The sequence below is a fragment of the Labrus bergylta genome, chromosome 1 (genome assembly GCF_963930695.1).
Source record: "Labrus bergylta chromosome 1, fLabBer1.1, whole genome shotgun sequence".
NCBI lineage: Eukaryota > Metazoa > Chordata > Actinopteri > Labriformes > Labridae > Labrus > Labrus bergylta.
The window spans coordinates 31,510,743-31,537,897 of record NC_089195.1 but is presented as its reverse complement, the minus strand read 5'-3'; the positions used below and the strand labels follow the sequence as shown (position 1 = coordinate 31,537,897).

At 41.4% G+C, this 27,155-nt stretch overlaps 3 protein-coding genes across 3 annotated transcripts; all 3 read right to left on the bottom strand.

Annotated features, from left to right (window-relative positions):
* Positions 1-4,667: 4,667 nt before the first annotated feature.
* On the bottom strand, positions 4,668-7,534 carry LOC109992799 (D(1) dopamine receptor-like). The gene has a single exon (XM_020645567.3). It carries the CDS (start codon positions 6,723-6,725, stop codon positions 5,370-5,372), a length of 1,356 nt encoding a protein of 451 aa, XP_020501223.2. The 5' UTR covers positions 6,726-7,534; the 3' UTR covers positions 4,668-5,369.
* Positions 7,535-10,864: 3,330 nt separating this feature from the next.
* chrna9a (cholinergic receptor, nicotinic, alpha 9a) lies at positions 10,865-19,598 on the bottom strand. Its single transcript, XM_020645566.2, has 7 exons — positions 17,963-19,598; positions 17,366-17,511; positions 16,426-16,580; positions 16,150-16,330; positions 14,329-14,680; positions 13,506-14,101; positions 10,865-13,307 (listed from the first exon to the last, which is right to left on the bottom strand). Exons 1-7 carry the CDS (start codon positions 18,006-18,008, stop codon positions 13,137-13,139), a joined length of 1,647 nt encoding a protein of 548 aa, XP_020501222.2. The 5' UTR covers positions 18,009-19,598; the 3' UTR covers positions 10,865-13,136.
* Positions 19,599-20,293: 695 nt separating this feature from the next.
* LOC109992782 (uncharacterized) lies at positions 20,294-24,711 on the bottom strand. The gene is made up of 6 exons (XM_020645535.3): positions 24,434-24,711; positions 22,570-22,712; positions 21,753-21,814; positions 20,991-21,104; positions 20,763-20,861; positions 20,294-20,670 (listed from the first exon to the last, which is right to left on the bottom strand). The coding sequence occupies exons 1-6, from the start codon at positions 24,542-24,544 to the stop codon at positions 20,546-20,548; spliced, it is 654 nt and encodes a 217-aa protein (XP_020501191.1). The 5' UTR covers positions 24,545-24,711; the 3' UTR covers positions 20,294-20,545.
* Between the last annotated feature and the right edge of the window lie 2,444 nt (positions 24,712-27,155).

Genomic DNA, 27,155 nt, shown 5'->3' with positions numbered 1-27,155 from the left:
GACGGCCAATGCACATTATTCTATTTTATTTTTTAACTGGTTATGAAACAGATTGAAATTAATACTGATGTGTCTTTATGACCTACAAATGCAAACAAGATGTTAGATAATACATTTTTAAAAAGTATATATATTTTTTTAATGCCACCAGGTTGCTGTCATACAAGGTGAGTAACAGCACAGAAACCAGATGAGCCTTTCTTGACATTCTCCAAGGAAAAGGTTCAATGTGAGTGATACATATATTCAGTATAAAGCCAGCAGGAGAACCTTTGTTTGTAATTTAAACAGTTTATAAATGATGGTTCCTCTTTGACCCTCTTACAGTATTTCAAAATGTTTATTCAATTTTGTAGTCTGTGATGCCCCAGTAGTGTCATCAGGTAATGTTTTCATTGTATTGTCATTGTGGTCAATCAATCATTATTTGTATAGCTCCAATTCATAACCAGTGTTATCTCGAGACACTTTACAAAAGAGTGTATGGGATAATATGTTGGAAGGATGAATTAATAAAATATTTGGTATATAATTAATTAATTTTTCAAAAGAATAAGGTGGAGACAAAGTAAAAAATAAAGGATTATTATTGTCTTGGAGGTGCGTCTATAACTTGTGGTCTCAATGCAGCTTATTAATTAGAGTTACACAGCACACCTGGGACCGGTGGGTTGAAGCACACACACACACACACACACACTCTGCTCTGACCTTCTCCACAGGTATACTGCATTTTGGTTTGAGAATAATAGTCTAAGTTCCCTTTGTTTTTGCTATGTTAGCATTTCACAACCTACAACCTTGCAACAACACACACACTTACGCCACTCATGCACATCACACACCACTCACTTTACTGACATCCACACCTCTTACTGTCTTACTCTTACTGTACCCATCTATACATTTGCTTCCACTTATTCGAGGTCAGGTAGCACTGGCAGCAGGCGCAGTAGATCAACCAAGACTTCCCTCTCCCCAACAACGTGTTTCTGATCCTCATGGGGGATTACGAGGCGTTCCCAGACTAGATGGGATATATGTTCCTTCCAGCGAACTCTGGGTCTGCCCTGGGTCTCCACTCAGTTGGGCGTGCCAGAAAACTTCCAAAGGGAGGCATCCAGGAGACCTCCTAATCAGATGCCCTAACCACCTCCTTCCGGCAGAGAACCATGGCCTCGGACTTAGAATTGCTAACCCTCATCCCAGCCGCTTCACACACTGCTGCAAACAGCCCCAGTGCCTGCTGGAGGTCCCAGCATGAGGAGGCCAACAAAACCACATCATCTGCAAAAAGCAGAGATGAGAATTTGAGGCCCCCCCAAACTGACCCCTTCCCCCCCCCGCCCCCCGCTCCTTGACATCCTGTCCATGAAAATCACAAACAGAACCGGTGACAAGGAGCAACTCCGACAAACGTCAACACGCACAGGGAACGTGTCTGACTTTGTGACTTTGTTACCTCCTATTGTAAACATTTAATTCAGTCTAATTTGAGTAAATAAAGACAGAACAGCAGAGATTAATCTAAGAGGGTGCAAGATAGTTGTGATTTCAAAGATTTGGTTCAGTATTTGTTCGCACCGCTAGCAGTTAACTGACCCATAGAAGAGCGGTAACAAGCTGTAATTGCTTCATCTCACACACTAAAAAGCTAAAATGGTCAATAAAAGCTGGTAGATACACTTAGCGAAAAAACACCACCATTTAGTTGTTTAAAAGCCTTGATATAACCAGTGTTTGATTAACTAGGTGAAGATAATATTAAAGATATAAGTCATTACTCAACATCTCCCAGCAAAACCAATATTAACAGCATTAAAAACTTTCTTTTGATATCATGGATATATGATAAATGCTTAAATGGCTTTCCATAATGAAACACAAACTGCACTTCTCAGGGGAATTTTGTTTGTAATTGTCACTTTTTTAAATGGGATCTTTGCATCAAAAAAATTATGCTGTCATACCTTTTCTGCAAAAGGTTCTGGGACCAAAAGCACCCTGATCTATTAGCATTTCCTTCATAAACTCGTTTCTTATTTCTCTGTTTCAGTCCCGCCCTATGGCGTGCAGGCTCTTTTAACTCTCACATACAAAGTGGGCAGGTGTGGCCCATTAAAAGTTTTCCAAGTTGAACACGATCATCCAGAGACACGCGACAATGCAGTGAGCTCCTTTCGGCTGACATGAGAATTAGAAACAGGAAGACTAAAACAAGGTCAGTGAGTCAATATTAATAGACATAATCACTTTGTCATTCCTCAGAGAGGACGGCACACACGTCTCTCTGAACCACACATCAGTCAGGCAGGATGTGATTTTTTCCCACTCAGTAACCTACATGCAACCACTGTGAATGTGAGGTACATTTTAAATCATTCATATGACCTCTGTTTTATTTATCCTCTTTGGCATGGTGACTATTCTTACATACAGTTGGAGATGCCTGCAGCTGATGGGTGTCCTATGTAGGTTACAAGCCCATTACACAGTGAACACTGCATGGCTGCACATGCTTCCCCTCGGGAATCCATTACACGGTATACGGTACCCTCTCTATGTTTTTCTCACTCCTGTTTAATCAGAAAAAACACACATACATACATGTTATCACTGGTGCCTAATGGGGATAAAACCAATGTTAATTGCATACTTTAAAGAAACAGTTTGAAATGTTTGCTAAGTGTGACTATTATTTTTTTTTTCAGGAAGGTTAAACAGAATATCTACATCAACATTATATCTTCATGGTTAATATGTAGCCTGAGCGTGTGGCCAGTTAGCTTAGCTTAGCATTAACAATGAGCTTAATGATAAACCCGGATTATACAAACACTAGTTGGGAATCTGATTTTTGTGCTTGTTATATCACCGGACTTTGGTTCTGTCACATTCTCTGATTGTTTGTGTACAGGTCACCATGGCGACTGAAACGGAGAGTACTATATTTGAGTTGGAGCTGATAAATATTGAGCAGCAGTTGATCATACTGGCTTGTAGCGTTCCTCCTTCTGCAGATTTGTTTTTAATGGCGGCGATACCGGAAATGTTGTAAATGCATAGTTTCGTCTGCCTGTTGTAAATACAATTTTTGTAAAAGTGAAAACAAGAAAAACGATGTAATCATTGAGGTTAACAAGTGCTGGTTAGTAAATTTTGGTGACTTTCAACCCTCTACAAAACCAGAATAGTCCCATAAGAGGATTTCTTTTCAGTATCTTTTTTGTGTCAATGTAACAGTAGCAATGATTCCAATTCCCCAGTTGCCATTATTTGTCAAAATTTGACACTATTTTACCAATAACTTTTGTTTTTTTATAACTTGAACACTCTTTATTACGTGTCATGTAAGCATTTCTTTTAGTACGAAGCCACAGCTAGATTTATTGTTTTTAAATGTTAATAGCTAGCATGGGAGTGTAGAATCCAGGAAAGGATTATTTTCCCCTACAGAACGCCCCACCCTCAACACAACGTGGACTGTAAGCATAGAATTATTTAGCTATTACCCACTCCTGTGTGCATCGCTGTAAGCAAGCAACCACTGGCTTTAGCTCCAATTTATATAAAAGAGAGCCACAGCAATCTTCTGACTTTACGCTAAGCAAGTTGACCACTTTACCCGAAAGGACTTTTCTTTAAACATTGTTATAACCCCAACAAAATACTTGTTAGTACCATTACGGCTTATGGCTACTTGAGCCTATAACTAATTTTCATTTAATCTCATATTTAATAAATTTAGTCTACCTTTATTATCTTTGCTGTCCCTGTTTTTGTTTTTCATGCTTCTGCTCTGTTAGCCTTTGAATTGCCCCTCAGGATTAAATACACAGCACACACTTTCTTTAACACAAACAAGAAAGTCTCATTAAACAAGAATGAACAGATGTTAAGATATGTGCAAGTTCAACAAAGAGCACTATAAGTGAGTGTGTAGGAGTGTGTGTATCATCACCCCTCTTTCCCTGCATCGACCTCACTGCACAGAAAAGAATCACAGCTTGTGTGTTTTTAAGGGTTGTCACTTTAAAAGCTTCTGTGTTCTCACAGTTCGGGGGCATCTTTCACAGGAACATCCTTCACAAATTATTCATGTTTGTTTCTTTCAGGAGAACGATGAGGGGAAACAGAGTGCACAGTGCATCCACCATGAAGCACAGCTGACGGGTGCTAATGTGAGTCGGTTACATAATCCCATTTATAGAGATCCACAGCACTCCTGACCTTCAATAGGTCCCTCCGTGGAAGGGAATAGAAGGAAGCCTAATGGCAAAACTGCACATCCTCCCCTTCTCAATCTATGATATAGATATTTGACGTATATGCTGTTAAATTATGTGAAAATCCTTGTAATATCTCTAGTTTACATTTAAAGATTTGATTGATAATACATACAACATCAGATCTAATCTAACTTCTATAAATGCATAAGCACATGCAAAGACATTTTGGTCGTGGAAGCACTTTGATCTCCCCTTGTATGAGTGTTTTTCTTTATTATGTTACTGCAGGCCTTGGTTGTAGGCAGGGAAAAGTGTGTGTAGGAATTTAAAAACAGGCGACAAAATAAACCACTGACTGTCGTCTGACACACATTTAGCTTTTTTTATTAACAGATTTCTGCAAAAATGTGCCATCCCAACTCCATTCTTGCATCAAAAGCAGCTTGGCAACAAAAGAAGAAAGACTTAACATCAATATTTAAGTCTGAATCAGCTGGCTAGAAGCCCCCCCAAGAGTCTAAAGCCATGAGGTGGTAGCTGATGGGGCAAAGAGATGACTACGTATTTGAACTGATTCAAACTTAACAATCCTACAGGGGAGTTTTGTTTACAACTGTTTCTTAACATAGCTTGACTAAATGAAACAGAAAATATTACTCTTTTGGTTTCTTTCTTATTTCATTTGACTTTTTTAAGCTATTAATGATCCTATTATGAAATGAAGAGGTAGATTTCACATTACATTTTGCAAGCCCCCCAAAAGAATTGTAGTCCATCTGGGGTTAATATCCCTGAGAACAAAGTACAGTAATTATTACAGCTTCACAATTTTACAAGTAAAAATAAATAAATAGTCTAGTGATCTGTCTTACCACCACTGATGTTCTGTAAAGGAAAAATGGCTTAATGTTTTTTTCATATGCCTGGTAAAATGGATTATGGGTATCACTTTGTTTTTATTTAAATATCTTTCTCTTAATGTAGCCTTTCGTTTGTTCACATGTTTGAAATGAGAGGTGAATCCACCTTGCTCCAGTGCTTCTATTTCTGCAGAGGCCTGTTTGAATGAGCTTTTCTTTTGCATGTTTGTAGGCCTAATGCACCTGACCCCACACACACGGGCTTGAAATAAATAGTCACTCATATCGGTATCTGCGTCAATCTGTCTTTGTCTTTACTCTCCTCAGTGTCAGTCACCTGCTCCGAGTTGGTCCCTCTGTGATAAAGCACAGTCACCATTGTGTTCCCGCTGTCATCACTCCCTCTGGCTTGCAGGGCACAGGAGACGCTCACCTTCGCGGTCAGCGGGCTCTCGTGCTTCAGCTGCCCGGCCTCGTTGCTTGCCATCGCCGTCTCCACCGCTGCGCTCATCGCTGCGCAACAGCCTCGTCCGCGGCAACGCAACAGGCGCAGGAAGGCGTCTCTGAAGTCCGCGTTCAACGCATAGATGATCGGGTTGAGGGACGAATTGCTCCAACCGATCCACACAAAGACGTCGAAGGTTTTTTCACTGACACAGTAAGGGCCTCTCTGCGCCCCCGGGGTCTCTGGTCCGGGACAGAATGGCAGCGCGCAGTTCAGAACAAAAAAGGGCAACCAGCAGCAGACAAAAACACCCATGATGATGCTCAAAGTTTTGAGGACTTTCGTCTCTTTCCTGATGGACACTCTGAGCTCCCGGTGTGTCTGACTAGAGCGCTGAGCATCTGCATGTAGACGGATATGAGACTGATACGAGTTGGCGTCTATTTCCATGCACATGTGAGGGAATTGTTCAAGTACCTCCGAGCGGCGACTCTGCGCGCGCTCCGCCGCACGCTCCAGGGAGGAAATCATCCGGATCTGCATCTGGGCTATCTGATAAATACGCGTGTATGTGACAATCATTATGGCCACGGGGATGTAGAAGCTGATGAGAGAGGAGGAGATGGCGTACGTACGACTCAGACTTGAGTCACAGCTCCCGTCAGAAGACTTACCGTGAAGCGCATCACCGAGCTCCGCCCGGTGCCAGTTGAGCTGCACAGGAACGAAGGATATAACCACGGAGACTGTCCAGGTCACCCCGATCATTACAGAGGCCACCTTCTTGTTCATATTCCTCTCGTAGCGGAACGGACTAGAGATGGCCCAGTACCGGTCCACGCTAATGACGCACAGGTTGAGGATGGAGGCCGTGGAGCACATGATGTCGCAGGCCAGCCAGGTCTTGCAGAATTCTCCAAACGGCCAGAAACCGGCAACTTCAGCCACAGCTTTCCACGGCATCACCAGCACGCCAACCAGGAGGTCCGACAGAGCCAGAGACACGATGAAGATGTTGGTAACTTTTGCGCGCAGGTGTCGGTAGCGGTAAACAGCTGCGCAAACCGTGAAGTTGCCCAAGAGCGTCCAAATGATGAGCAGCGCCAAGAGGCAGCCCGTCAAAGCTCGGTCCGCCGGTAACTTCTCCGGTCTGCCGGCTCCTAGGAGTGCCAAGCCGGTCGTGTTAATCATTTCACTGTCCTGTGCCCCGCCATATTCGAACTACACGGACAAGAAGGCGATCCATTTGAACCATAAGCAAGGAGGCGAAGAGTCACTCATGGTGTGGAGCGTGCGTGCTGCTCCATTCACACTGATCTGTGCTGCAGCTCTGAGCGGACAGCAGATTTACAGACCACATGCACCACCAGCTGGTTCACTCACTGCTGCCACAGACGCACAGAGCCGGGGGATGTTTGCATAAGAGAAGAGGAAACATGCCAGGTCACCACTTGTATTCAGTTGATATAACTCTTAATCAAGTCTTATCTCCTCCCAACTATACTGAAACTGAAGAGCTGTGCAAACAAATAATCAATAAGTTGATGAAGATCGTTGATCAGTTTCATTTCATGATAAACAGTAAAGATGAAAATTATTCCTGTTTAGGGTTTATGATGGTTTTCATAATAGATTAAACTGGGTCAAGTCATTATAAATCAGATTTTGCACCTGCTCATACCACTTTTAATTAAACATGAAAACATGACCAAGATTACAAATCCCATTTACAAGAGTGTCCTGGCCAAGACAGGCAAGCAGCATGTTAAAGAAGTTACCGACATAAAACACAGAGTAAATCCTTATACTTCATTTTCTCTGAACAGAAAAATGGCTGGAAATAACTTCTTTTAACTGACATTAATCCACAAACAGCAAGAAAATATTGCAACACATTGAAATGTGAAAAGCCTCCACCCTGAGGCTCAGTGGTCGTCTCTCAACCTGAAGGTCGGTGGTTCGATCCCCAGCTCCTGCAGCAACATGTCCGATGTGTCCTTGGGCGAGACGCTTAACCCCAAGTTGCTCCCGCTGTTTCATCGGCAGCGTGTGAATGTGTATGAAAGGGATTAGTTACTTCTGATAGACACTTAACACAGCAGCCTCTACCAATGTGTGACTGTGTAGGTGTGACCTGCGGTGTAAACGCACCTTTGGGTAGCAGGAAGACCAGAAAAGGGCTAAACAAGCCTGAGTTACCATTTATCATAATCTACTGCTCGAGTAAAATAACGGTGGCATCGAGTGATGACATTCTCTACAATATAAGATAATTTAACTTGAGCCTAAATTATTTGGCAGGTTAATTATCTTTGGATTTTGTTCATGACAAAAAAAAACCAGGGGTAAAAACAAACTCACATGCATTTCTAGGCTTTACACTAAGCGGCAACCTCTGGTGTTGAAAAATGAAGCCGATGCAAATGTGAGAAATTGTGCAGGTTGTCCAGGGTCCGCTTGAGGCTGGCTCCAGGAACCCCAGAATTTACATACACACCACACATTCAAAAAAGCCTTTTTTACAGCATAAACAAACATGTTTACAGCCTGGTGCAAAAATGATATTGCTCTGATTTGTCAATGTCCTCATAGGCACACATAGGGGGTGATTTTTATTTTTGATAACGCATCTGCATTGTTTTGCTGAACAATATGTGTTGTCCAGGTGCGTAGCTGACCTGATTGACAGGAGGGTGCGATGTTATGGTTTCTCAGGAGGCTTAAAACCCGCCTCAGCTCCAGCTCTCAGCCTGTCGTTAGGATGACTAAAAGTTCGGGTGAGACAGGATTTCCAGCATGGAGTCTGCCATCGATGGGACTCCGAAGCCCCCTGCAGTAAGAGACAGGTCGGCTTCATCCATTAATATTTACACTCTATGCTTTACAGCTACTACGAGCTAGGTTTAAGATTTCAGCAGTAAATGTAAAACTCTGTCGTAAATTTGAAATTATGTATGACCAAGGCTACGTGTGAACTTACACATAGCTGGTGGATCTCAGTCTATATGGGAAAAAAATCTACCAGGATATATTTAAAGGTAATAAAATGAGCTTCAGCATGCCCAATAATGAGTTATCCATTTATGCTGTGTTACGTATCACCACTTAAAAAACCTTCAGACAGAGCTAAGCTAGCTGTTTGCCCTCATTTCCTGTCCTTATGCTCAATTAAGCTAAGCTTGTTTTGCTGGGTTGCTAGCTGCTTAAAAATATCTGTGCAGCCATGACTGTGGTATCAATCGTCTCATGAAACATTTAGAATGAAAGCAATTAAATAAATGCTTTCCTGATATATCAAACTATTACCTTCAATTTTGATTTACAGTATAAAGTTAACAGAAGTACTGCCCAACAAAACAACACTGCAGCGTACTGTAGTGCGCTCTAAATTTAATACCCTTCCTACCCACAAGTCTCTCCCTCACACTCACACACACACATACACTCACACCACATATAAAAACACATTCTCAATAATATGGGACACCATCCTGTGGATAAACCTTTTTTTCAGGAACAGGACCAGATGGCCACGGCTAAAGTTGGACTGTCGTTGAGGAACACTGACACGACACCTGAGCAACATTTGATCTTTATTAAAGGCAACAGGGTTTTATTTGAATCCAGATTTAGATGATGAAGACAGAGACACGCAGTTCATGGCCCAGGGCGGGGAGGTGGGAGGGGGGGTGGGGAGGAGGGGGAGGAGGGGACAGTAATCAGATTATCTCTGTCGTTTTTGAGAGTTTGTGCTATTTTCGTGCATTTGCTGATTTAGGACACACTGGAATTACATCCATTTGTGGGAATGAAAATGCTTTCACATGAGCTTTAATGACATATTTTCCCCCTCTAACTCTGAGCTAATTGCTTAATCTAATAAATATGTAAAATCACAATAATTTTAGTTTTATATTCCTGAGTGATTGACAGCTAGAAGTAGAGCGGTGCACCCACATAATAATATTTCTCCACATTTTGCTTAATAACGCTTTAAACTCAGTTTGACCTATTTTCAATGTCGTTTTAACGCATTTAGAGCAATATTTGTTTTTGTCATGTAACATGTATTATAGATGATGTCACTGTTAAATCTACATTTTAAAGGTCACATATTATCCTCCTTTTCAACCAGTTTGAATAAGTCTCAGAGGTCGGCCAAAACATGTGTGTGAAGTTTCTTGTTCTAAATCCACTCTGATTCTGTATTTGATCATGTCTATAAACCCCTCTATTTCAGCCCTGCTCAGAACAGGCTGTTTCTGTGTCTGTACCTTTAAATATGTAAATGAGCTGTGTCTGACCACGCCCCCTCTCTGGAAGGTCTTGGGTGGCTCGGGCTTTCTTGCACCATGTCCTATTGTTTACGGTGAGAAGGCAGACTCAGAGGGCAGAACAAACACCTAGCTGTGGGAGTGTCACCCACCTGGGGGAGGGGCTACTGCCCTTTGTGATGTCATGAAGGGAAAATCTCCAAACGGCCTGTTTGAGCACACATTTTCTGAACAGTGGAGCAGACAGAAGACGGAGAGGATGTCATAAGGACCTGGAAAAGATGTGTCCATGCATTTATCTCCAGTACACCTAATAACTGTAATATCGTCTTTACAGGTCACCAGTAAAAAATCAGTTGACACAACGGCAGCTGAATGAGAGCCCTGCTTCTTTATTCCTCACTAAGACCAAGAAAGTGGATCACATTACTCTAGGTCTAAGGTCTTAACATTGGCTTCCTGCCACACAGAAAAAAGATTTCTTAATACTCTTGTTTGTGTGCAAAGTGCTGAATATTTCATTATGGACCCTCTGATGCAGTACAAACCATCCAGATCACTCAGGTCATCAGTGACAGGTCTGCTGTCTGTCCCCAGAGTCAGGAGAAGCAGCGATCAGTTTCTATTCTTCATGCATCTCGAGCAAACTGCCAGAAGGACTCACATGTTTACATCTGCCTTTTATTATATTATTTAAATTAATTGTCTTGATACAATATAACTATGTAAATCATAGTTTAACTTCTGTATTTCCTGTTATTATTTCTTCTTCTCTTTGATTTTTAAAGGTTTGTTTTAATGACTATTTCTCTTTTTTTAATGACTATGATTTCTTTACCCACCCTTTGCCATGATATGTTTGATGTCATGTGTTGTTACTGTACTTTAACTAAAGGTTTAACTAAACCTTGTCTTGCCTTGTTTTTTTAAGGGTTTTGGACATGGACCACGTTGTTTTGTTCATTCATTCACTCATCAGCCAGTAACTGTATTCTCTGCGATTGTAGCTTCACTGCCCTCTAGTGGCTATTTGGGGAATTGTAGTGTGTAGAGAAATTAAACCAGGCTAAGTTATTTGGCATTAACACTCACAGCCAACAAGATTACTGTGGACCCTCTGCACCCCGCTGTCTGAGTATGAATTAGGAGAACTAAAAGAGGCGTCACATCCTTTGTACCACGCAGCATTCAACTGCTCAACAAGCTCTGATCATAAAGTATGAACTTGCTATTGAAATCAGTACATGTGATCATGTGATGCTGTAATCATATATTTTTATTTTTATTTTTTTATGGTTTTGTTGTTATGTGCTGTCCTGTTTTTGTCAATTTTTGTCACTTGTATTGTGTTTTTCTGCTCTGGATGTGAGGAAAATTCCCCTAGGGGCAACAAAGGTTTCATTCATTCTGTGTTAAGGCCAAAACTGCACTTTAACAATATTGTAAAGGTTAGTGCCAAAGTCATACGTCCCCAGCCAAGCAGCCTCACTGACCTGTACAATAAACATGTTCTGCAAAATGCAAAATCCCTCCTGTCAGACAGCGCTCACCCCCTTCACTTTGAATTTCAGTTACTTCCTTCTCTGTTCAGATGTCCCTCTGTAAAAAAAAAACAATAGATACAGGCAGCCTTTTTTCCTCCAGTGCCATTCCTCTCCTTAAATCAAGTCAGAAGGGAAAATAGTTGTACAGTGAATATGCTGTTGGTACCAATGATGCCGATGCTATTGATGTGTGTTTTGTATCTGACCTTGGCGGTGTTGCTTCGGTCCATTTTTGTTGGAAACACTGTCAGCAGTTACTCTCTAATATTATTGGGGTTTTGTACGGCATGTATTAAACTGTGTTAATATGTGCACTTTTATTTCTAGTGATGAATATCAGCGACCCGTTATATTCTTGTTGACTCAGCACTTTATTCTGTGTGTAATGGAAGCTGCTAAGAGCATCAGTCAAGGATCGCTGTTTCCTCAGTGCCTCTTTCTTTTTTTTTACCTCATTAGCTTTTTTAATGTGTGTCATCTTTTGTCTTTGTCTGTCCTTTTAATGCCTTGCTGCAATGCCATGTTTGATACTGTTGGAATTATATAATTATCTAGGGAAGTGGTTCTCAACTGGTCTAACCTCAGGACCCATCAATCAGATGTATTTATTGAAAGGTTGTGCAGTTTGGACCTCAGACAGAACAAAACATTTAAAAAAACTTTAAGACAATTTTTTTTCCAAGCACAAATTTCCTATTGCTCCGCTACCCACATTTTAGGTCCCAACCCACCAGTTGAAACTACTGATCTAGGGTATAGTAGGGAATATATGAATTATTATTATTAGTTAATTTTCGTAAATATTGTTGAATATTGACTGTGATTATATCTGTATGTTACTTTAAAGATTTGTTGTTATTATGTAAGACTTGTGTAATCATGTGATCAAGAGACAGGAAGTGAAGTGTATTGTTGTAAGTTAATAAAAAAGTGACAGCCTAGCAACACAATAGTTTTACCATGGACATAGCCGACTCTTAAAATAAAATAATATAAATAAAATATTGTCATGTGGTCACTCTAGGTTAAGAAAGAAGTATGTTTAAGAAACAGAGGATTTATTAGGAAGACAGAAGATACCTACTACATTAACATTTATATAACAACATTTGTTGTGAATTGGCATTCTACAAATACTAATTTATTCCTTGACTGATTGAATTGTGTTTCATTTCTTCGCCTTACATGTTTTCCCATGATGATTAGTGAGAGGCTCACACAGGATTTGCCCTTGTCTCGATCACTCGTGAGGTTGTTTCATAAGTGTTAAAGGTTTCATTGCCGGAGCTCCGCATGTAACTGACTCTGGAAAAACAGCAGCATCTGGTCACCTGAAAAAGTAACGTATGTAATGTAATGCCTATAGGTGGATGTCTGGCTGTTAGCTCATCAATAATGCAGAGTCCATGCATGTTCGAGGCCTAGATTGCCTTACCGCTCCACCGCTCCGTTACACATGCAAGCACACCTGACGTTAACTAACCGAGAGGCTTTAATGAAGTTCTGCGTTTGTGATTAATGGATGATTCGAGCGCAATGACCTTGTCCTCGTTATGTCAAAACAGAAACCAACAAAGTACCTATAAACCACAAACACATACACACAAACACACACACACACACTTGCAACACAATGCTGACATAACAAATATAAGTTCTTCACAGTAAAAACAGTTCTGATTTCCCTGGTGTTGCATCAAAGTAAAAATTGGGATAATCAAGCGACACTGAGGTCCAGGAAGGAAGTAGGGTGATAGTGATCATAAAGATCATGAGGGGGTCTGTCAGGAGGCCTTGGCGATGATGAGGATGCTCATGAGGAAGACCATGACGAAGAAGATCCACATGAAAAACCTATCCATCACCTTGGCGACCTTCTTCCACTCTGCGGCCTTGACACAAGTCGCCCTCTGCTCGCGGAAGTAGTTGGCTATGAACTGGATGTTCTTCACCACCTGAGGAAGAGACGAGACAGGTCAACTTAAACTGTGGACAAATGTTCAATATTACAATTGGCATCAAAACGTCTGCACCAGAGAACCTCATTTGATGATTTGATAGCTCTTGACCCTCGTTTGCGATTGGGCCGTTGACACTTTACTCAAGAAGGGGTCAGATAAGAAGGGAGAAACTGTGTGTGTGTTATGATGCACCTCTTTATGTTCCACACATGGGCAGCAGCAGGGGCATGCTGGGACTTGAAGTTTCTCTGTGGAGTAGAGGAGCTGCTCTTTCAGCCCTCCGTTCAGGTGCTGGAGGTTTGGAGGACGAGGAGGGGCCTGGTAGTCCAATTCGTCCCTCCCGATGTGGTGCGTGTGCTCTCTCCTCCCCTCCCCCCTCTCCAGTCTGGAGGCATGGTTGCTGTGGTTGTTGTAGTGGTGACGGCCCTTGTTGCCGTTGGCGTTCGCCTGGCTTTTGTGACGCTTGTTGTGATGACTCACGCCATTGCCGTTGCTGTACCTGTAAGGTTCACTGTCATAACGGTAGTCGTGGAAATGGTCATCCTGGAAGCCGTCCTCATCGCCCAAGGGTTCCTCGGGGTACAGTGGGGTCTTATCACACTCTGGCGTGGTGCAGTTCTCCCCCACCTCGTAGACAAAGAATATTTTGGACATGTAGTCTATGATGAGCACCTTCGCCCAGTGAGGGACCGGCTTGGCTTCAGCGCCGCAGAAATGAATGTTCATGATGAAGATGGTGAGCGAGGTGGAGGCTGTGATCATCGTCATGGTGGCGATGTAATACTTCCCTAAAGGAGGGGACAAAGAAAAGGAGACATGCATGAAAAGAGGAAGGTAGCATACACAGCAGCACTCATTTATTGGCCTCCTCTTTCTGTGTCTCTATTGATTGAAAGTTAGGTTGAGATAGCATTTCCAATATGGCAACCTTCAAAACATATGAAAAAAACCAATGGATACTGTTACCAATATATTATTTTAATCAATTAAACTGAACACCAATAATGACTCAGACCTATATAGGGCATGCTCTCTGCAGGCGGCATGCTCTCAGCCACCAACAGCTGGAACACGGTGAGCGCCAGCAGCACCGTCACCCCGAGGGAAACCTTCTCCCCCGAGTCTGCCGGCAGGTAGAAGCCCAGCGGGGCCAGGAAGGAGATGAGGAAGCAGGGCAGCAGCAGGTTAAAGATGTAGAAGGAGGAACGACGCTTCAGGTGCAGGGTGTAGGTGATGTCAGTGTAAGGGTCGGAGCAGCAGCCGTACATCATGACGTTCCTCACTGCAGGCATGCCGTGACACTCCCACTCCACGTTCTCCACAAAGTCCGACAGGTCTCCGCTGTCCATGCCCAAACTGATGTCCACCTGTGGAGAGGACACACATGAAAACGTCAAACACAAAACAAAAACACAAAAAGAATATTTCTCAGTTGCAGCTTAAAATTCAGCTGCGAGACTGCTGATGAGGACCAGAAAGAGAGCACACATTACATCGATTTTAAAGTCTCTGCATTGGCTACCCGTTTGTTTTAGAATTGATTTTAAGATTATCTTATTGGTTTTTAAATCTCATAATGGTCTTGCTCCCACCTATTTATCCCATTTGCTTTTTACTTATGAGCCCACCAGAGCCCTCAGGTCTTCTGGAAGTGGTCTTTAAAGGCTTTATATGTGATTTTTTTTTTATCCAGCAGATGTCGCCCTTGAGCACCAGCATGAAACTAAAACAACTCGCGCTGCATTGTTGTGTTAGCATGCTAATGCTAGCGATCTTTATTATGCTCGTATCTTCACACTGCATGTAAATTTACCTGAAATGAGCGTGATCTAGAAACACAGTTAAGCAGTGAGTACAGTATGTTATTCTTCTTTTCTCTAGTCCCTCAATTAAACAACTTTTATACGCGAGGGGAGGAGTCAGCCGGCCGTCCCGACGATGTAAACAAACTGAAGATAGGACTCTGAAAACTCTGAAAGCATCACAGACAGTGGGACTCGGGTGTTACACCCATAGTAGACAGTCATGACTCACAGAGGTATTTTCAGAGGATATACTGTATTTCTGCACATTTAAGTGTGAAAAATTGCATATAAAGCCTTTATGTTGTTCCACATGTCCAAACTAAAACCTATACGGTATATCTTTTTATTACAATGGCCCCCGTTTGTGGAACAATTTACCTGGAGACCTGAGGGGAGAATACAATGTAAACATTTTAAAAGCAAACCCAAGACCTACATTTTAAGTCTAGATTTTAACTGAATCTCATTTCATCTAGTTGTATAACATTTTTCACCTGTGTTTCCTTATTTTGATCTTGAACGTGGAATCTGCAACTTTCGGTCGTTGGACATTTTGCAATTTGATGTTCCCAAAGTGAGAGCTTTGTTGGGAAAAAAAAGGTTTTGGGTTTTCTTCACCTGTTGCTTGGAATAACTAGCAGAATGCAAAAACAGTTACCCTGAATATTTTCAAACCCTTTAGTGAAGAGTCTTGAATCCAATCTTTCAGTATGCAACTGTTTTAGCTGATGGTTTGATCATATAGTTTAATGTTTGCTGTATGAGTTTCAGTGTTTTGTTCTTGGCCCTTCAAAAAGAGATATCTGATCTCAACAGGACTAACCTGGATAAAATAAAGGTTTAAAATTTAAAGTTAGCCTAATGGCATAATGGCATAAAGTTAGCCTTAAGGCATAATGGTGGACTGTCCTCGCAAGAGTGCGACTGAAGGAGGTCCGGTATTTGTGTTTGTGCTACAAATCAGAATAGAGATCAGTCCTACAAATGGCTGCACTCGGTCAGAACAGGAGGATGCGTGACATTAAACACACCTGGTTGCCGTTGTAGGTCCAGGAGCCGAAGGTGAGCTTGCAGTGCTGCCAGTCGAAGGGGAAGTAGGAAACATCCACCACACACGTGCTCTTTGTGATGGCTGGAGAGTCCCAGACGATCTCTCCGTTGTATCGCAGCTTCACATTAGTGCTGGGTGCACCTCCAGACTCCTCATCTGCTCTACACACACACACAGGGGAGGACATATTTGTGTGTGTGCTTAATCATCTTCCCACATACATTTTTTTTTTATTAAACTCTGTCTTGTTACTGACTTGTTGTAGAGGACGATGTCCGGCTTCCACACCAGGTCGCTGGGGATGTTGATCATCTCCAGATTATCATAGTCCTCCTTGTTCCACTTCAGGTAGGCATCATGCCAGACCTGCCTGATCCACAGGTATGTGGTTAGCACCTGGTTCTTCTCATCCTACACACACAGAAACACACATACATACATACAAACACATGTAAATCTAAAGAGAAAGACAAAAAGGTTCATATCGCTACTTTTTCATTACGCTCTGATATTCAGTGCTGTTGTATACTTGTCTGTTTAAAGGAACAGAAGACTGACAGCAGCATTGTTAGTTTGTAAAATGAGAGACACACATTTGTTCTGCAGCTCTTAATCAAGAGGCGAACAATGGAGAGCTCTCTATTCATTCATAGTCTCTGTGAGTACTGCACAACCATGTCAAAATCATCACATACACACACACCCCTCTAAGTCAAATACATTAGCTGCAAATTAAAAGTACAATAAACAGACCAAAGCGAATCACCGTTATTAATCTTTGTGCTATTATTCCTTTCTCCACAAGTCACACACTTGCAGTACTACTAAAGATGGAGGCCTCATCTAAGATTAGGATGCACTGGACATACCTCAAATTAAGCAAAACATGTGCATGCTTCTAGATCACATATCTGAGCTAAAGTGAGGAGTTGGTTGTTATCGACGAGCATGTTTAGCTTCAATTATGATGGAAAAAGAAAGTGGCCAAACCAAGAAAATGACCAAAACAAACTATTTCTACAGGTAGTGGGAAAGTACATGTTGATTCTCGGATGTGAGTGCCTCTTCTGGGGTACCAGTGTTTAATTCAGCCAAAGAAGCAACATGGTGCACCACCACACTTAACTCCATGGTAACATTGCACAGTCCCTGTCGATGTTTTTTTTAACGATATGTATATCGTGTTTTCTACGTACCATGTCTTTGATTTGGGACAGAGTGATCTGCAGCGACACATTGAGAGCTTTGTCTGTGTCATCCACAGGTCTCAGAGCATTGGAGTAGTCCTCCATCAGGTCATTCAGAAGTTTGCGGGCATATTGACCCTGAGCACCATGGGAAACTGAGATCAAAGGTTAAAACAGACAGATGTCAGGGGGATTGCAGTGTAAGATTTTTCAAAATGTTTCAATTTCTTTGATCCTTTTTGATACCACGCATTTTAAAACAATACAATCTCTTTTATTTCTGCGATTGATAATATCAGAACAGTGCAAGAGGTTCAAAAAACAGATTTTTAAGTAATATGAGAGAGAGGTAACAAGCAAAAAGTTACGTTTATGCCTCTGATTAACATCCAGAGAGCAGAGAAGTTGTCACTGTCTTAACTGCACAAAACATATTAAACAGTGTGTGAGAGTTTGTTGCAATTTTTAGTGATTAAAAAGAAGAAATAAAACAATATTTGGTGCCTCAGACTTCTATTTTTGTTGCCGTGGGGTCCGAATTATCGGGACAACACTATAGCGAAGACATGAGCAGAAATCAAGCAAAGCTGTGTATGCAGAACTGACCTTGCAGCAAAAGGCTGATCCAAACCATCAGCGCTGCCTTCCTCATTTTCCACCAGTCACAAGCCGACGGATGAATTATTCAGCAAACCTTAAACAGCCAGGTTCCATATCCACAGCATCACTTTATTCTGATCTCCATTCTCCTCCCAGCCAAGACGACAGAAAACTCACAAAATCTTACATCCTGTCAGAAGGCTCTGGATGCTTCCATAAGTGTGAGTCGCAGTCCTCCTCTGTTACTGTGTGTGTGTGTGTGTATGTGTGTGTGTGTGTGTGTGTTTGTGTGATCGGCGCTCTGGAACAGGACCTGGGGCTATCGCTCACACACACATACACACATTGCAACACAAAGGTACACTGTAGTATCACATAGCACACAGGTCCTTGGAGAAAGGTGATGCCTACAGCCCTATCCACTTGTGTACATGACCACAACACACACACACACACACACACAACACACACACACAACACATACACACTGATCCTTACTGCATTACACAGCTAATGACATGTGTCAGTCACACACATACAGTGACACTTCCTTACCTGTGATCAGGTCATTCTACATGAACACACACACATGTCATGACACATGCCATACACGCTGCATGGCGATGAACTTTACACAGATCCAGGATCAGGTATCACCGTGTCAATAGGAATCTATAACATCAGAGCGTTAGAGCTGCACACTGATCAGAGATCAGAGTACATTTTATCCTTTCTTTGTCTATAGGTCATTGAAGCGATCAGTGACAGGACACTGCGCACAACTAACTGACCATTCGTGACAGACTTAAAGTCAGGGTTGGTCATTCTCTTCAGATCCACTTTTTAAGATTTTGTTTGAAATTGTCTTTAGGTCCTGACAGAAATTAATAACTCATGTTCTGAAAGAGGAACAAAGAAAATCCGTCATCTGTAGCAGTTGTAAGCCTGTAAAAACTTTGACCAATGTCTGCCACGAGGTACCAATCTGATGAACCAATCAGACGCCTGCTCGTTCTCTACCCCTTGTGTGCACTAGCCAACACTCAAAGCGTGTCACAGATGACAGAGTTTATACTGTGAGTTTACATACCGCTGAATGAGATATGAGACGACATAGTTTCTACACAATGACAGTAATGAGCTGAGGTCCGCTTCTGGAGCAACGGCAATCGTGCATGTAAGTGAGGGGGCGTGGCTTTTGAGGGAATACAGAGGGGAGGGGGTGGGTGCAGACGGAGCACTGAGGGAATGCTACTTTCAAAATCATGCTAGTTTCGCGAAAACTACCAACCCTGCCTTTAAAGGTTTAAAGTGTCCTATCATGCTGGTATTCACTTTTATTTATTGGAAGACACAGACAAAAAAGTTTTCTATTTGTTGATTTTGTGGGATTAACACCAAACTTCTGTGAGCATAGGAGTACGGAAAAGTTTATTCTGCATCTCTAATGAGAACCATTTGACATTAGACCAATTGGCTCAAGATTAGCAAGGTGTTAGTTTGAAGCTTTTTCACGTTTTCACCATTTACTGACACCATTGGAAACAAAAAGGTAAAGCAGATTTTTCCTTTGTGTTTTTTTAGATTTATTTTGGGCTTTTCATGCCTTTATAATAGAGAAAGTACAGAGTTGAGAATCAGGGAGAGAGAGAGAGTGGGGATTGACAAGCAGCAAAGGAGCCACAGGCCAGATTTTGAACCAGGGCTGACTGATTTGAGGACTACAGCCTCTGTACATGGGCAGTGTGAACAAACAAACACTATAGGCCACAAGCACCCAGATGTTATTCCTTCTTAATTTTTTTTTTCCTTTATTGTGTTACGAGAGTAAGTTTAAAGGAGCAATATGTAAGATATCTACTGATTTAAATAAATCATGAAACATTACCTTCAGATATTAAGGAAACATGCTATGTTGAAGTGCTGGCTTCTCTGAAAACAACGCAGCAGCCAGTATGTCCTCCTTCTAACTTTAGATTCTGGTGCAGAACGGTCTGGATTTGTTTGGACCAGAGAAGGTATTGGACATAAAAAGCCTCTGCATGTTTCTAATAAGCTCCACGAGCAGAAATGTGCTCAAACTAGGATCAATATTGGAGATGCTTTTGAAAAATGGAGAGAGGTTAGAACACAGAAAGGTTTACAGACCCATGCAGAGCTGGATAAACACTGAAGCTTCAGAGTCCACCACATGGTGACCTGTGTGAGCATCGACTCTAGAGAGGAGGGGGCGGGGGGAGACAGCTCTCTACAATGTTTTGAATTTGGGCTGCAGTACCCATTTTAAACACTAGGTGTCAGAGTTACATATTGCTCCTTTAAAAACTGGGCAAAAACTTTTCACAAGGAATTTAATTTATTTCTGTCCATTTTCTTTGCTTTCACGTCTAAACATAACAGGAATGCCATGAAATAATGATGCTAATACAATAACTATTATGATCATTAGAAAGCTACCGGTCTGCCATTTTGGTTTGATTGATATTATTCCTGCTTCCAATGTTCTTTCTCGCCTGCATTGGGACAGAAAAAAAAAAATCTTTGTCATACTTTTACCACATGAAAAACTTCAGGGAGATCAAAACTCCATCAGTTCACAAATAAATCAAATATAGTATCAAGGAATCTTGCGAGTCGATGTCCCATCTTGGCCTCTAATAACTCGTTTAGGGCACTGAGCCCCTCTGAGGGTGCGAGGTTGACTGGGCAGATTTCTGTGTACACACAAACAGGAGACAAATGGGTCACAAAAACAGTGCTGCATGACGTTAGTAAAGAACAGAAAACTGGATATGAAAAAGGTTACCTTCTTCGGTTTCTGTCATTATGGGTGACGGCATCTTGAGACACACTGCTTGTGTCTTCAACATTTCTACAGCAGCAGACGAGACGTTGTTGCTCTTGCCTGGACATCAGGATGAGAGAAAATGTTATTAGAAATATATGACTTATTATTATTGTTATATCAAACTTTTATTAAGTTCAATAAGAGTCAGCTCCGTGTTGTAGGAATGATTAAGCGATTTGTACTCACTGAAAAGGAGAAGACTTTTGAAAGTGTCCGTGCCAGAGATGATTTCTTCATACACAGACAGACAGTCAGAGCAGTCAGTCGGCAGGTAGACTTCTTTCAGGTAGAACGGTTTCTCTGTGGTGAAGAAGACACAAACACAGAAACATGTGTGAGAGTCTGAATGCTGTTAACAGTGCTCTAAAGAGGACGTCGCACTACATGCTTTGTCCACAGTGGGCGCCAAAATCCACACAAACTGAAAGTCCCAGATAATTTTAATTCAATATTTAATGTGTGATATTGTTTCTATTTGGTGTAATATTTTAGGAGGGACAAACCCTTCATTTTTTTAACAAGCCTTATTCGTAGCATATCCACTTTCTTTATTGAATCAATAAAACTGTCTGCTGCAAAATATATTTCAAAGATGTCGTAAAATACCAACCTCCCTGTAAAAAAGGAATTTTTTAGTCCAATTTCATAGTCCCAGTTATCCAGTTTGAATGCAACCCTCTGCTAGGTTGCATTTAAAAAAATGTTATATATGTCCTACTGGGATCCAAAACATAAAATACGACAGGGGGCTGGGGGGGTAACATGTTGTTATGTGCATTACAGAAGGGCCAGCCCTGATGCTGGGGGATCGCCCCCTTTGATCCTAGCCGATGTCTTCATTCCCGTTGGATCAGTTTTGAACAGCAGAGCCCACAAGGTTAAATCCACTTCTTAAAAACAGTCGATAGTTTCCACTCCTAAGTATCGCTCTGATACATCTCTACTCACCAATTAGCATTGTGCTGTTTTCAAAAGTCACGTTGTATGTGAAACTCGAACATTCGTCGACACTGTGAAGACAAAAATGAAAGCTGTGTAACAGAGTGGAAACATATCAATCTTCTTAAACCAAATTTTAAAGGAAAAAAAGAGGATGTTTGACCAAAGTCACGATTTAAAATATAAAAATATTAACCAAAGGAAATGTGCCACGTTGAAATGCAAAGGTATTAGCTGACACAGCTCAGAGTCCCACTTCTGATGGGGCAAATAGTCAATCATGGTTCAGGATTTCGGGATGATGACTGGGGCGGCCATCAGCATTAAGTTTTGAATGAGTACTCCTTTTTATACAAAAAATGTCTTGTGTTTATGTTTGGGGATATTTAAGTCATAGATATCAAGATATCTAACTATAAACAATAAGTTCCTTCTTCAACAAGTTTACAAGAGCATCATCTAATTGCCTGTTAAAACCATAGGCTGTAAATATTAATGCATGAAGCCTGAGTGTCATCACCCATCTGTTCCTGCAGGGGGCTCCAGAGGCTACACAAAATAAACAGAACAAAGAAAAAACAACCACACCACAAAAGAACCCTTTCAGGAAAGTGGGGCGGCTGTGGCTCAGTCGGTCTTCTCTCAACCGAAAAGTTGGGGGTTCGATCCCCAGCTCCTGCAGCAACATATCCGATGTGTCTTTGGGCAAGACAGGATTTTACACTTCTGCATTAGCTTCATGTCTCAACACCGGCGTTTTGCCACTTCATTAAAACTACTTAACGGCAGAAACATGAAGCCTCGTGTGACAGTGTCGGTGATTTACATTTTCTGAGTCTGGACAAGATTCAGGACGTTGCTCTGGGAGGTTGCAGTGATGTCCAGCCAGACGCTGGTCATCAGGTGAGCCAGGGAGCGACTTCCTGGGATGTCAGAGCTCCCTCCGAAGTACAGCCACTTCCCCAACATCTGGAACACACACAAACACACGACAATGAAGAAAAAAGGCAGCGGTTATTCCTGTATTCATATGCGACTGGTGTCCATAGATCTGTAAATATATGGATGAGTGTCCAACATAAGGTTGTGCATTTATTTACAGATGGATAGAAACTACCTGTAGCCATGAGAGAAAGGCTAATTTTGTCCTTTTTCGCCATCCAGTGGTTTGGAATAAGCATTTGAAGAATGTCAAACTGATAAAGAGGATGCCTGTATATAATGTATATCTGGATTTTAGCAGAATAACTACACTCAGACTCCCAATAACCAGATAAACAAGTTATTCTTAATAATACAAACTTAATTTATCAACATCAGCAACTGGAACAAAGGAATTAGCCTGTTAGTTAGTTAGCAGCATGTTACCTATACGCTCAGGGGCGATTCTAGGGTCTGTTGGGGCCCTAGGCAAAAATTAATTGGGGGCCCCTCCAACCAGCATTCATTATTAAGTTCCTCTTTCTTTTTTTTAAACCCCAGACAGATAACTCCTCTTCATGTTCCTTCATTGTAAAATGTAGGTTTTCACAGGAATAATGCTGCAGCGCTTGGCAGGGCACTGAGAGTGAGTGCTGTCAGATGAGGCCTCCTGAGACAGGTTTACTATCGTAGCAAAATTTGCACATTTTGAGACTCTGGGTTGAAGTTTGTCAGCTGATGGGGGCCCCCTTCTCGCCTGGGGCCCCAAGCAGTTGCCCGCCTTGCCTGTTGACAAGCAACGCCTCTGCTTATGCCAGCACACTTACATACTCCAGTGTTGAAAATTGAAGCCGATGCGAAAGTGCGAAATCCTGCAGTTTGACGAGGGTCCGCTTGAGGCTGGCAGCAGGAGAACTTGTTGAAAAGGAGTTTAATATGTGACCATTAAATCTTTGGATCTCTTGGTCTCAGCTCGAGTTGTTGGGTTCTTGTGATGGTTTGGTTAAATATGTTGGTTTGGTACTTTGGTAAATGGACTTGAGCTTGTGAAGTATTTGTCTGATCTTCTGACTACTTAAAGCGCCACCAACGATCCAGCGGGAGCAGCTTTGGGTAAAGTGTCTTGCCCAAAGACACATCAGATATGTTTCTACAGGAGCTGAGGATCGAACCCGCGACTGTCCGGTTGAGAGACGACCTACTGAGCCACAGCCGCCCCACTTTCCTGAAGGGGTTCTTTTGCGGTGTGGTTGTTTTTTCTTTGTTCTGTTTATTTTGTGTAGTCTACATTCCTGCTGTTGTTTATTTTCTTCTGTGTTTGGCTTCTTTTGCTTTTGTTCTTTTTTATGCTCTTTTGCTGAATTTCAAAGCACTTTGTAAACGTGTGTTTTTAATGGTGCTGTATAAACAAAGTTATTATTAATATTTCACAGCTTCAGTTCATTGCCCGTAGTTTGGTAAGCCGTCTTATGCAACAGAAGACAAACAACTACTGGACTCATTACATCACAAAACCTGCCGCAGCTTTTACTATTTTTTTGTCCTACTTTTGTTTTTTGGTTGTTTTTTTCCCTTATCAAAGCGTCTTTGATTTTCTAGAAAAGCCATAAATAAAACCACTTTATTATTATTATTATCATTATTATTATTATTATTATTTCAAAGGCAAAAGACAGAGAAGTAACAGACTTCAAAATACAAGAAAACAAGATGTATCTTTGCACCTGGATGAAAAAGATGGGAGATGCAAAAAGCAGACATGAACTTACTTCTTCATTGCTGATAGTTATGGGTTTAACCAGACTGTCACAGCTGGTCTGAGGAGCGGAGCGTCCCAATGAGAGAAGACTCAGGAACACAACAGCAGTGCACGTCTTCATCCTGTAGATGGCTCTGATCTTCTTTTTCTACTGATTCTTCCTTCAGTGCCTCTTCTTCAAACCTCAAGTCTGCCTTCAACACTTTGATGCTTTGATTTTGTTCTGCCTCTTCACCGCCCTTCCACACGCTTTAAATCAACCTCTGTGTCCTCTGCTCTGTGAGCTGATGTCAGTAAAGCAAACAGTGCAAAGAGGACAGACTTTGAACTGTTGGAGGAATTTATGAAATCTTTAGCTGATCACATACAACCGAGAGCTCAGAGGCTCTTATGTGCATTCAGTAAATGCATACTTTTTCCTGTTAATCTCTCTCTTTTTATTTTTACTCTGGCTGAAGAGATTATTTGTGTTTTTTATTGATCTTACTGGTTGAGATCTCCATCTCCTATCTGCCCCGTTTTGGTAGATTTTAAATAGTTGACCTTCTCTCTAATGCTTTGTTCCTTATAACAGCTCTTTTATAATCTGTGTTTCATGATGGATGCCAATCCTGCTGGCTTCAAACAAATCTACCTACAGGTACAAACAAAGTAACCTGAACAGTAAATTAAAAGTTAAGCACTGCTGTGGTGCCCTTGAGCAGAGGGCCGTTGGTGACTCTTTAAAGGGGACATATTATGAAAAATCCACTTCTACAGTGTTTTTGTTTATTTGGGTAACCTGAGTGTCTACTGACTCCCAAAATGTGAAATAAACCCATCCAGTCCTTTGTTTGTGGTCTGCATAAGTCTTACAACACAGAGAAAAATGTTCTGTTTCAAATGTGCTCTCCAGTGGGATTCTGGTAAAAAAAAAATAAAACCCTCCCCTAATATCTCCACACATGGACTCCACCCCCAGACTAAAACAAAACTTTAGCACAGGTTGGCCATTTTTATTCTCTCTACAGAGGTGTGATGTCTACGGGGAAAACTCAGCGGGGGCGGGTCATTTCTTTTAAAGAGACACACACACCAAAACGGAGCGTTCTGAGAGAGCTGGTTTATACAGGGTCACAAACCTCCTCTGGTGCTTGATTCATGTTATATTTTGACCAAAGCTCAGCACAGATGTTTCATTTAGACCACAGGGGGACTGGTAGAAAGGTGGAGAAGGGGGAGAATACGTCCACTTTAACACTTTCTGGATAGTTTATACAAAGGTCTTCTGTGTGTCTTTTCTGTTTGGATTTTATCCATGACAACATTTACATTTGATGTTACTTTTAGCAGCAATTTTTTCTTTCTTGCTGCTCCGGGGGGCTTAGTTTTTCTTAGTTAGATAAAAGTCCAGGGAGCTTCAAGAACCACAGGTTTAGAGCATATATTCACATTATTTAGCTCGGATCCTTTGAGAGAATTTTGGATTGTGTTAATTTTGGCGCCCCCCTGTGGACAACGTTGTAAATGTTTAAATAAGGGATTAGAATCCTAAGAATATTTGTCATAATGCTCTCTACTAATCTTTTCTTGACTGTAAAGGAGAGGTGTTCGTATGAAGTTTCAGCTTCCCTCACTCTCCTGTACGAGTTTTTGTTACTTTAAAATCACGTGTATGTGCGTGTGTGAAAACGACAGTGTGGCTGTGTGAGTCCTTTATGTGAATCAGATCTTTTTAACATTTGCAATAATTATTGTGCAAAGAAAGAAGTATTGAAGATATTTAAGATACTTCTGCAAACTAAAAAATGGTTAGAGGTAATTCTGAATAAACTATCATTTTAAATACTTACAAACAACAGGTAAACAGACTACTTTCAGTGAAGTCACAGCTCTGCCTAGTCCCAGCTTCCCCCCCCCCCCCACAGATAATACCAGCCGCCATGCTCGGCTAGTTGTTTATCCCTCGAGAGATAATTGAGATAATGTGATGATAAAAAGATGAGTACTCAAATCAGCTGATGTTGTGTGTAGACGATAATAAGATCTTTAAAGCACTCACAGCCTCGTTTATACAATCAACGTCTTTCAATGTGTTTTGGTGAAGACATGTTACTGGACTGTTAAAAACTGTGTTGTTTTTTGTCTGACAAGGTTTCCCAAAAATAAAATAAAAACGTTTTGAGTTTTTGTTGTGTTGATTTGGCGCCACCTTGTGGACAAAGCGACACCTCTTATCTGTTTCCTGAGCCTCTCCTTTACATGTGTCGATTTTGTTTTTTTAATCAAAGTCTTGTCTTGTTCTTTTTAAAAGTCAAATGTGCAACTCACAATTAATCTTAAGAGTGAAAAACGTTTTAAGTCACGATTTCTGCACTCTGCTGTCAATCACCCGGTCTGACATCGACTCGGTCGCCAAGGTAACAGAAGATACTATAAAGAAATATTTAATCTTCTTCGTCTAGAGAAGTCTGGTTCGCTTTAGAAGCTCATATAAAGTTATCAAGGTTAATTTCAGTTTGTTTCAGAACCGGTGAAAAACTCCTCACAGGAATTTTAAATTAATTAATTACAATGTGATAAAATCAAGTCCTCTTCTCCCTCATCCCAAACACATAATCTAAGTGTTACTGCTGGACAGAAAACATCTACTTCCCTGATAAGCCAGTCTCAGCTTGTGTGCAATGAGGCTCTTAAGTTCTTTACAAGCACATCTTAAAATCAGATCAATCAGGCAGGAGTGTGAGATTAGT